This window comes from Pristis pectinata, chromosome 11 (assembly GCF_009764475.1).
Source record: "Pristis pectinata isolate sPriPec2 chromosome 11, sPriPec2.1.pri, whole genome shotgun sequence".
Lineage (NCBI taxonomy): Eukaryota > Metazoa > Chordata > Chondrichthyes > Rhinopristiformes > Pristidae > Pristis > Pristis pectinata.
This window is the reverse complement of record NC_067415.1, coordinates 2283220-2294385: the sequence shown is the minus strand read 5'-3', so window position 1 is coordinate 2294385 and position 11166 is coordinate 2283220. Positions and strand designations below refer to the sequence as shown.

Below are 11166 nucleotides of genomic sequence, written 5' to 3'. Positions count from 1 at the left end.
TCTTGCGATCCTGTGCATTGGAGCCTCCGTACCAGGCAGTGATGCAACCAGTCAGAATGCTCTCCACCGTACATCTGTAGAATTTTCAATAGTCTTTGGTGACATACCAAATCTCCTCAAACTTCTAATGAAGTAGAGCTGCTGGCGTGCCTTCTTCATGATTGCATCAATGTGTTGGGCCCAGGATAGATCCTCTGAGATGTTGACGCCCAGGAACTTGAAGCTGCTCACCCTTTCCACCGCTGACACCTCAATGAGGACTGGTGTGTGTTCTCCCGACTTCCCCTTCCTGAAGTCCACAATCAATTCCTTGGTCTTGCTGACATTGAGTGCGAGGCTGTTGTTGCGACACCACTCAACGACCGATCTATCTCACTCCTGTATGCCTCCTCATCCCCATAGATCCAAGTTCAATCTGCCCTGTCCTGTCACCACTTCCGGAATATACGGATTTACTGCACGGTAAGGTATTCCTGAGGGGTATAGACAGGGTAGATGGTAGGGTACATCTCCCTGTAGCAAAGGTGTCTAAATCTAGAGGGCATGGGTTTTGAGAGAATTTGAGGAGTATTCCTTTCACCCTAGTGCTGGTTGGGATTGGTCTGTAAGTCAATATGGACGATACCTTTAGGGACTATAGAAATATGGAGGGTCACACTGTTGGAGCAGGGATAATGAAAGATCACGGGTTGTCACCGGCGCTGGAAGTGTGGCGACACTTGCGGGCTGCCCTCAGAACATCCTACGCAAAAAAGATGCATTCCTCTGTGTGCTTCAATGTACGTGTGACTAATAAGGATATCTTAAAGTGTTGAGAGGCCATCTTACAGAAGCCCTTTGATCTTGATGTCCAAATTTGAAAAAGAGGAACGCACTTACGTCAATAGAAGATAAAGGACGTAATGACGTTGTTGAAGAGATTAGAAGAAGAAGAAGGAGAGAGAGAGAGAGAAGGGAGAGAGACACCAGCCTGCTTGTTTTCTCTATCGATGGATGAGAAACAATAACTGTGTTTGCCACTGAAATCCATGTATGGAAGTTGGAAGTAATCCGGTGGAGTTCACTTTGTTGCTGGTTTGTGACAAAAAGGAACATCAACAGAAAACCTGGCCATTTATCACACTCGGTCTGGCTGTTCACAATCTGGATTCTCACACCATAAAAGAACAGCACTAAGAATATTTCATTGTGAAGATTGTTGGGGAGAGTGCACTTGTGTTTGATCCTGTATATGGGTGTATGGAACTGAGCTCCCATTTTCAGAAGTCAATACACTGAGCTTAATGGAAAGGCAGGAACAACCTGGTTCCTCACATCATTACCAAAGCAAAAGTCAAGGGTTACAGGTCACAGTGAAGGTGAGGTAGTGAGGACCCTCACCACCCGAGACATGCCCTCTTCTCATTACCACCATCGGGGAGGAGGTACAGGAGCCTGAAGACCCTCAACGATTTAGGAACAGCTTCTTCCCCTCCACCATCAGGTTTCTGAACAGTCCATGAACCCTTGAACACTACCTCATTATGCCTTTTTTTTTGCACGATTTATTTATTTTGTAATTTGTAGTAATTTTATGTCTTTGCTCGGTACTGCTGCTGCAGAACAACAAATGTCATGTTCTATAAGTCAGTGGTAATAGACTTGATTCTAATTCTGTTACAGTCTAGCTAATGTCCCATCTGAAGACAAGGTGAAGAGTCTCACAGTTTGAGGAAACAACCAAATCCACGCTCACATTGTTGCTGTCAGGTCGTTGAACGGGAATTTATCCATTGTGCCCCTGTTCGTCGGGCGAATTGTTTCACTTGAACTGCCTCACACACCGATGGTCCTGGATTGTGGTACCCCTGGCAAGGTTGGCTTTAAGAAGGTGGTGGTGAATTGCTCCACTGCCGTGGGTTTGAGGCAAGTCGGTAACTTTGGAGGTTAAAGCCCAGACTGGGAAAAGAGATGAGCAAAGAGGACTACACAGGAACATTAATGGAGCACTTTTTTTTATTTAAAATACACAAATAACCACAATCATTATTACCAGCTTCACCATTTACAACTAGATATATTTTTTAAAAATTAGTTTTGAATTCTCAACTTTGCCTTGGTATGATTTGAATTCATGATTATTACTCCAGGAGCGTTAGATCGATCCCTCAGTAATATTTATACCTGAACATTTAAGACAACACGGTTGTCGCTCTCTCAGTCAAAGGGCAAGTGAACGAAGGGATTGAAGTCCCAGGGAGGGACAGCGGGAGTTGAGGGATGTGGTTGAGGAATTTGGGGACAAGATGAGGAGAAGGTGAGTAAGTGGGGCTGAGAAACCTGGGGCAAAGGCGGATACATTGGATTGAGGGCAGGGGAAGAAGGTGAGGTTGGGGAATGTGGGGGATGAGGGAGCCTGGGCAATGTCAGGCTTGGGGAGATGTTGGGCTGAGGGATCTAGGGAAGGTGATAGGTGCATGAGAATTGAGGATAATGGTGAGGTGGTGGGTTGAGGATGTTGGGTGAGGGTGGGCTTGAGGGAAGTGTGGAGATGATGAGGGTGAGGGAATGGTTGGACCAAGGGAGATGGGGAGAAGATGGAGTGCATGGGGATGGGAGATGTGTGGAGAGGGATCGGGGGAGTATGGGGATATGGGATGCTTGGATTGTATTCAGTTATGTCCAGTTTTGGACACCCAGCTTTTACCGAGTGGGAGTTCTGTCCTCACCCTCCGAGGGCCACAGGTTGAGGCCGAGTGCTTCTATTTGACCCCAGTATACGTGAGCTCCGCCATCCCATCCCTGATGTGGCGGAAGTAGTCGAGGTGGGTGCGATGGATCTTCCAGCCGTACTTGCCACAGCTCTTGGCGTACTGCATGAAGTGGGGTGCGCCGGTGAAGATGACGTTGTCCGCCAGGATGATGCTGCCCTCCCGCAGCAAGTTGTAATCCTCCAGCAGCTGCAAGTCCCGCAGGTAACAGCGTTTCCAGTGGTTCATGAAGACAAAGTCAATCTTGTCCACTTCAAACTTCTCCCTGAACTGAGGGATCACCTCATCCGAGGGGCGGACAATCTGTTCCACCTGGTTAGAGGGAAATATTTCCACTTCATTGTCTAACAGAATGTGAATCTTTCACTTTATGTTATCAGACACGAGAGAAACTTTGTCTTCTGTAGACTCTGGGAAAGGAAAACCTTCCAAATTTTGATCTTATATCACCTTCCTGTGAGGGTTAGACACAGGGTAAAGCTCCCACCACACTGTCCCATAAAACACTACCAGGACAGGAATAGCATAGGTTAGACACAGAGTAAAGCTACCTTCCACTGTCCCATTTAAAAATTCCCAGGGCCAGGACAACTCAGCTCAAACACAGAGTAAAGCTCCATCTACACTGTCTCCTCAAACACCCCACGCATTGGGAATTAGATACAGAATTTAGTTCTTTCTGTCCTCTCGCATTAAACCTCTTCTGTGTCCAACTGAGAGACAGACAGACAGAGAGTCTCTCTGTTTAACGACTGATCCAGAAGCCAGCACCTCCGGCAGTGCCAGTCCATTGGTACTGACCACTACTACTGTGCTCAAGCCTCGAGAGTGGGACAAACTGATGACAGTCAAAGTTAGCCTGAATGCGCAGGTACGGTCGTGCAATGGTTAGCGGACTGTTTTACAGCGCCAGCAACCCGGGTTCAATTCCCGCCGCTGTTTGTAAGGAGTTTGTACGTTCTCCCCGTGTCTGCGTGGGTTTCCTCCGGGTGCCCCGGTTTCCTCCCACATTCCAAAGACGTACGGGTTAGAAAGTTGTGGGCATGCTATGTTGGCGCCGCAAGCGTGGCGACACTTGCGGGCTGCCCCCAGAACACTACACAAAAGATGCATTTCGTTGTACGTGTTTCGATGTACATGTGACTAATAAAAAAATCTTGTCTCGTTTCCCACTGAATCAAGAGCAGGAACCACTGGAGAAGGTTAATTTGCATTTAGGATGGTTTAACATAGAACAGTTTAACACAGGGACAGGACCTTCTGTGCTGAACATTATGCCAATATAAACTAATCCCAGCTGCCTGCTTGGTCTCTATCACTCTGTTCCTTTCCTAGTAATGTGCCCGTCTAATTGCCTCTTAGACTTTACTTTCGTAACTGCCTCCACCCCCACCCCTGGCAGCACTTTCCAGGCACCCACCGCTCTCTGTGTAAAACACTTCCTTTGCAAATCTCCTTTTAACTTTCCCCCTCTCACCTTAAACCTACGTCCTCCAGTATTTGACATTTCCACCCTGGGAAATAGCTTTTGCCTGTCTGTGCCATCTATGTCTCTCATACTTTTATACAATGTGCCCCTTCTAATAAAGAGCTATACTTTCATAAACCTCTTGGTCTCCCCTCAGCCTCTGACACTCCAGAGAAAACAACCCAAGTTTGTTCAACCTCTCCATATAGCTAATACCCTCTAATCCAGGCAGTATCCTGGTGAACCTCTTCTGCACCCTCTCCAAAGCCTCCACATCCTTCCTGTAATGGGGCGACCAGAACTGCACACAATACTCCAAATGTGGCCTAACTAAAATGTTATACAACTGTAACATGACTTCCTGACCTTTATACCCAACACTCCGACCGATGGAGACAAGTATGTCGTATGCCTTCCTTACCAGCCTATCACTTGTGTTGCTATTTTCAGGGAGTTCTGGACTTGCACCCCATGATCCCTCTGTACATCAATGCTCCTAAGGGTCCTGCTATTTATTGTACCCTCTCCTCTTACATTTGACCTCCCGAAGTGCAACATGCTTGTTCGGATTAAACTCTATCTGCCATTTCTCTGCCCATGTTTCCAACTGGTCTACATCCTGCCGAATCCATTGGCTACTTTCCTCAATAGCCACAATTCTGCCAATGTTTGGGTTTATACAGCTGCAACACGATTTGTCAACCATTTTCCACACAGAGGGTGGTGGGTATGTGGAACGAGCTGCCAGAGGGAGTGGTTGAGGTGGGTATAATTACAACGTTTAAAAGACATTTGGACAGGTGTGTGGATAGGCAAGGTTTAGAGGGATATGGGCCAAATGCAGGCAAATACGACTGGCTCAGTTTGGCATGGACAAGTTGGGCTTGTTTCTGTGCTATGTAACTCTGTGACTCTCTTCTACTCATTGCCACATCGGGGGCAATGTTGACCCAATGTTGCTGAGAGGGTGAACGGAATTGATCCCTGGCTCGGTCTGTCTCTGCTCACCGTGTCCTCATCGAATCCTGCCATGCGGATGACCTTCTCAGCCACCGCTGCGTTCCTCTCATCCATCTCCACAGTGTAGAGCCTGGCGTTGAGGGTCAGGGTCCGCGCCATGCGGAGCGTGGAGTACCCGCAGTAAGTCCCCAGCTCCAGAACCGTCTGCGGGGCATTCTCATAGATCAGCCGCTCCAGGATACGACCTGCGGATGGGCAGGGGGAGGAAGGAAAGGTTGTGGGAACCTGCCGTGCACAACGCGTTCACTGAGTCGCCTGCAGGTAGAGGAACAACTGCGTCATAAAGCCCTTCATTCGGTGGAAGGCACTTTGCACCGTCCGGAGGACTGGCAGTCTCACCCCTCCCCACCTCAAACTGTAATGGTATTGGTATTGGTTTATTATTGTAACTTGTACCGAGGTACAGTGAAAAACTTGTCTTACAAACCGATCGTACAGGTCAATTCATTACACAGTGCAGTTACATTGAGTTAGTACAGAGTGCATTGATGTAGTGCAGGTAAAAACAATAACAGTACAGAGTAAAGTGTCACAGCTACAGAGAAAGTGCAGTGCAATAAGGTGCAAGGTCACAACAAGGTAGATCGTGAGGTCAGAGTCCATCTCATCGTATAAGGGAACCCTTCAATAGTCTTATTACAGTGGGGTAGAAGCTGTCCTTTAAGCCTGGTGGTACGTGCCCTCAGGCTCCTGTATCTTCTACCCGATGGAAGAGGAGAGAAGAGAGAATGTCCCAGGTGGGTGGGGTCTTTGATTATGCTGGCTGCTTCACCGCAAATGTCCACAATTGGTGGATTTTTCAGTCTGAATATTAACCCTGTGATCTACAAAAAGAAGAGAAAGAGAAGGCAGAATGGGCTCAAGTCACTAAATGGCTCCCTCGCAGAATCACAGATACAAGTAAGGTCATGCAGGAATTGTATAAGACTTCAGTGAGACCACAGCTGTGGTACTGTGCCCAATTCTGGTCATCACACTACAGGAAGGATGGGATTGTACAGGCGAGAGTGTTCAGGGGGGTTACCAGGGTGTTGTCGATCTGGAAAATTCTCATCACAAGGAGAGAGGAGGAACAGAGAGAATGAGGGGGAGGTGTAATTGAGGTGTGAGGGCAGACTGGACAGGAAGTTCCTCGTGCTTTGGCACAGACGTAAATTACCAGGGGACGTGGATTCAGGGATCAGAGGGAGAAACCTATTTCCGAGAGGCTGGGCAGAGCCTAGAGCTCACTCCCTGAAGGTCATTGAATCATACGGCACAGAACCAGGCCCTTCAGCCCCTCATGTCCATGCCAACCATCGTACCCCGCTACACTAATCCCACTTGCCAGCACTCGGTCTGTCGTAGTCTCTGTGTTGGTGATTCAAGTGCTTTTCAAAGACCACACCCACCCGGGACATTCTCTCTTCTCTCCTATCGGGTAGGAGATACAGGAGCCTGAGGGCACGTACCACCAGACTTAAGGACAGCTTCTACCCCACTGTGATAAGACTATTGAACGGTTCCCTTATACAATGAGATGGACTATGACCTCACGATCTACCTTGTTGTGACCTTGCACCCTATTGCACTGCACTTTCTCTGTAGCTGTGACACTTTACTCTGTACTGTTATTGTTTTTATCTGTACTACCTCAATGCACTCTGTACTAACCCAATGTAACTGCACTGTGTAATGAATTGATCTGTACGATCGGTATGCAAGACAAGTTTTTCACTGTACCTCAGTACAAGTGACAATAATAAACCAATACCAATACTTCTCAAATATTGTGAAGAGAATTGAGGAGGAACTTGTTCCACCTCCCCCTCAGTGCCTTCCAGATTCAAACCACCCCGGCGTGAAAAGGTTCTTTCTCAACTTTCTTCTAAACCTCCCACCCCTTACCCTAAACCTATAACCTCGAGTCTTGGACACCTGATATGGGGAACACTTACGCTGTCCTTTCACGAGATCCTCCCTCAGCCGCCTCCGCTCCGGGGAACAGACCCAGCCTCTCCAGTCTCTCCTCATAACTGAACCACTCCGTCCCAGGCACCATCCTGGTGAGTCTCCTCTGCAGCCTCTCCAGTGCAGACACCTCCTTCCTACAGCGTGGTGGTCAGAACTGCCCACAGTTCTCCAGCTGTGGCCTGACCAGTGTTTTATAAAGTTGTACCATAACCTCCCTGCTGTTATATTCTGTGCCCCGGCTAATGAAGGCAAGTATCCCGTACACCTTCTGCACCATCCTATCTACCTGTTCCAAATTCAAACCACTTATTTATTGTTTTATTATTAACATGTGTAGCCTTTACTCTGTGAGTAACACTCTGGTGTATATGACAATAACCTAATCTAATCCAATCTAACCCTCAATATTCCCGAGGACCCCACCACTTATCGTCTCTCTCCTGCCCTTCCGAATCCTCCCAAAGTGCTGACAGAAGTGTATAAGATGATGAGAGGTGTTGGTCATGTGGATACTCAGGGGCTTTTTCCCAGGTCTGAAATGGTTGCCACAAGAGGACACAGGTGCTGGGGAAGATGTACAGAGGAGATGTCAGGGGTAAGTTTTTTACTCAGAGTGGTGAGTGCGTGGAACGGGCTGCCGGCAACGGTGGTGGAGGCGGATACGATAGGGTCTTTTAAGAGACTGTTGGATAGGTACATGGAGCTGAGAAAAATAGAGGGCTATGGGTAAGCCTAGTAATCCCTAAGGTAGGGATGTGTTCGGCACAACTTTGAGGGCCGAAGAGCCTGTATGTGCTGTAGGGTTTCTGCGTTCTATGTTAACTCACCTTTATCCACATTGAATTTCATCTGCCATTTCTTTGCTCATCTTACCAACTAACCAGTGTAGTCTTTGGCTATCCTCTTTGCCATCAACATCATTATCAATTCTTGTGTCATCTGCAAACTTACGAATCATACCCCTTAAATTCAAATCCAAATTGTTAATGTGTCTGTAAGGGTCCCAGGACCAATGGCTGTGGTACCACGGTGGAGGGAGGGACGCAGTACCACGGCGGAGGGAGGGACGCGATACCACGGCGGAGGGAGGGAGATGGTACGACGCCAGAGGGAGGGACACGGTACGACGCCAGAGGGAGGGACGTGGTACCACACTGGAGGGAGGGACGCGGTACCATGGCAGAGGAAGGGACGCAGTACCATGCCAGACGGAGGGACACGGTACCACGGCAGAGGGAAGGACCAGATACCTGGATGAACATATGATTGCCGTAACCTCGAGGACAATCGATTGGGCGCTAGAGAGTGGGAACAGGCTGGATGGGACCTTTCCTCAGCCAATATTGACATGATGGGCCGAATAGCCTCCTTCTGTAGCATGCTGGTGCACAAAGGAGGACATTCGGTCCATTGTGCAGATACTGTCACTCTGAAAGACTCCTGTGCTGAATCTTTCCAGAACATTTACCTTTCTCCGGCCCCAGGTTGCTCAGGTATTCCGAGTGGAAACACCACTCGTCAAAGGTGCCGAGGATGTTCTCAGGATCGCCGGGAATGCAATTGGACATCACGTAGTGGAAGGCCCTCTCCTCCCTGGACAGGCCGGTCACATAATCCTGGACCTTGCGTAGAACGACTGCCCTCCAGAACAGCAGGAAGTAGTACCGGTAGCGGATGACGAGTGTCATCAGGAACGGGATGAAGGCAAAAGCGATGGCGGGAGATACCATCTGACAAGAAGGATGAAGAGCAATGAGAGGCGAGGCCCACCGACCCTTCCGTCATTTTCTGGCCTGAACTGGGCCTCACTGGGATTTCTTTTTTTACAATATTTTTATTAATTCCGCAAAGAAAATACAGAGTACATGAATCAAAAAGGTAAAAGTACTACTAATACATTGTGTTAAATCATACTTGAAATCACAATACTCAATAATCACACATGATAATTAATTAATAACAAATAAATTGGAATAATTTTATTATATAAAAAAACTAAACCCACTACCAAGACCAAAGCTGCTTAATAAAGAAAAAGGACAAGGAAAAACCTTTGACACAAGGCGATATCAGCCAATATCTGTATTTTAGTCACCAGATCAAAGGTTTTGAAGATAATTCAAAAAAGGTCCCCACAGCGTTTGAAAATCTAAGTTAGGTTCAGAAATTGAACAGCGGATTTTCTCTGAATTTAAGTATGACATAACATCCCGTAACCATTGAGCATGAGGAGGCAGAGTAACTTCCTTCCATTTAAGCAACACGGCCCTCCCAGCTATAAGGGAAATAAAAGCCAGAATGTGTAGATCCGAAGCCTCCAAAGTTGTATCTTTTTCTCCAACGATCCCAAATAGTGCAGTCAAAGGATTAAGTTTAAAATTTATTTTAAAAAGCACAGAAAGAGCTTGAAACACCTCTGTCCAATATTTTTTAAGACTCTGACATCTCCAAAACATGTCAATTAAAGAAGCCTCTCGATTACTGCATTCATCACAATGAGGAGATATATCCAGATAAAAACGGGATAGTTTGTCTTTAGACAACTGAGCTCTACGGACCACTTTAAACTGAAGGAGAGAGTGACAGGTGCATAACGATGAAGTATTGACTAATTTAAAAACTTCATTCCAAGTGTCCTCAGAAATTGAAATCTGCAAGTCTTGTTCCCAAGCGTTTTTAATTTTATACTGCGGTTTCTGAGAGGTGGTCAGCTGTGGCTCAGCGTCAGACACACAGGAACGCAAGAGGCTGCAGAAAGCAGTGGACACAGCCCGGTCCATCACAGCACAGAGGTTCAAGCTGAGCTTTCCCCTGCGTTACTGAGGGAATGCTGCACTGTCTGAGGAACAGTGCGGCCGCAGAAGGGCGTTAGTGGGCAGCACGATGGAGTAGAGCTGAGGGAGTGCCCAGGGACAGAGGAGCGGGGCTGAGGAATGGCTTCACTGTAGGAGGGGCAGTGGCGAGGGTGGGCTGCGTTGTCAGAGGGGCAATGCTGAGGGAGTGCTGCACTGTTGGAGGAGCCATGTTCAGAGGTCTTGGCATTGTCAGAGGGAATGCTGCACTGTTGGACACAGGTATGAGGAAATGGCACCATGGGAGCGGTGGTACTGAGGGAGGGTCACACTGTGGGACGGGAAGTACTGAGGGAGGGTCACACTGTGGGAGGGGCAGTACTGAGCCTCTCTTCGAGTATCTGTGGGGGCTGCTGCTGAAGTTCTGGTTGCACTTCAGCCCAGCGCTGTTGGTCTACGGGCACCCGGTGCAGCGCGGGGAGGGGCACGCGGCGGATCTCCTGGTGGGTCTCCTGCTGGGCCTGGCCAAGCTGGCCATCCACGGGACGCGGCGGCGGGCGGCCGAGGGTACCGGCAGGTCGGCCTGCCTGCCCGTCTTCCGCGCTTACGTGCGTGCGCGGGTGCGTTTAGAGAGGGAGCACGCGGTTTCCGCGGGCACCCTAGCCGAATTCCGTGCTTGGTGGGCCCCTCAGGGGATCGCGAGTGTTGTGGATGGTACGAACGCGATTCTTATTTGAAGTGTCGCATGTCGCGTTGACGGGTGTAGCATCACGTGTGTGTTTCGTTAGCATTAGTTTGCATTCTCTACTGTAGTATGTCGTTGCGTAGTTTCTTCTTTTCTGTATTAGATGTCGTGTATTGACACTGGTTGTCTTTTGTAGTGCTTTTAGCAAATAAATGTTTATTATTAAAAAAAAATGGGTGGTACTGAGGGAGGGTCACACTGTGGGAGGGGAAGTACTGAGGGAGGGTCACTCTGTGGGAGGGGCAGGACTGAGGGAGGGTCACACTGTGGGAGGGGCAGTACTGAGGGAGGGTCACACTGTGGGAGGGGAAGTACTGAGGGAGGGTCACTCTGTGGGAGGGGCAGTACTGAAGGAATGTCACACGATCAGAGATGCCGTTTTGAAATGAGATGCTAAGCTAAGGTTTTGTCAGTTTAACTTGCACATGGGGCTGAATA

General features: G+C 48.3%; 1 protein-coding gene across 1 annotated transcript; it reads right to left on the bottom strand.

Moving 5' to 3' along the window:
• Positions 1-2630: 2630 nt before the first annotated feature.
• On the bottom strand, positions 2631-8921 carry tomt (transmembrane O-methyltransferase). Its single transcript, XM_052025821.1, has 3 exons — positions 8660-8921; positions 5227-5423; positions 2631-3062 (listed from the first exon to the last, which is right to left on the bottom strand). The coding sequence occupies exons 1-3, from the start codon at positions 8919-8921 to the stop codon at positions 2742-2744; spliced, it is 780 nt and encodes a 259-aa protein (XP_051881781.1). The 3' UTR covers positions 2631-2741.
• Positions 8922-11166: the final 2245 nt, after the last annotated feature.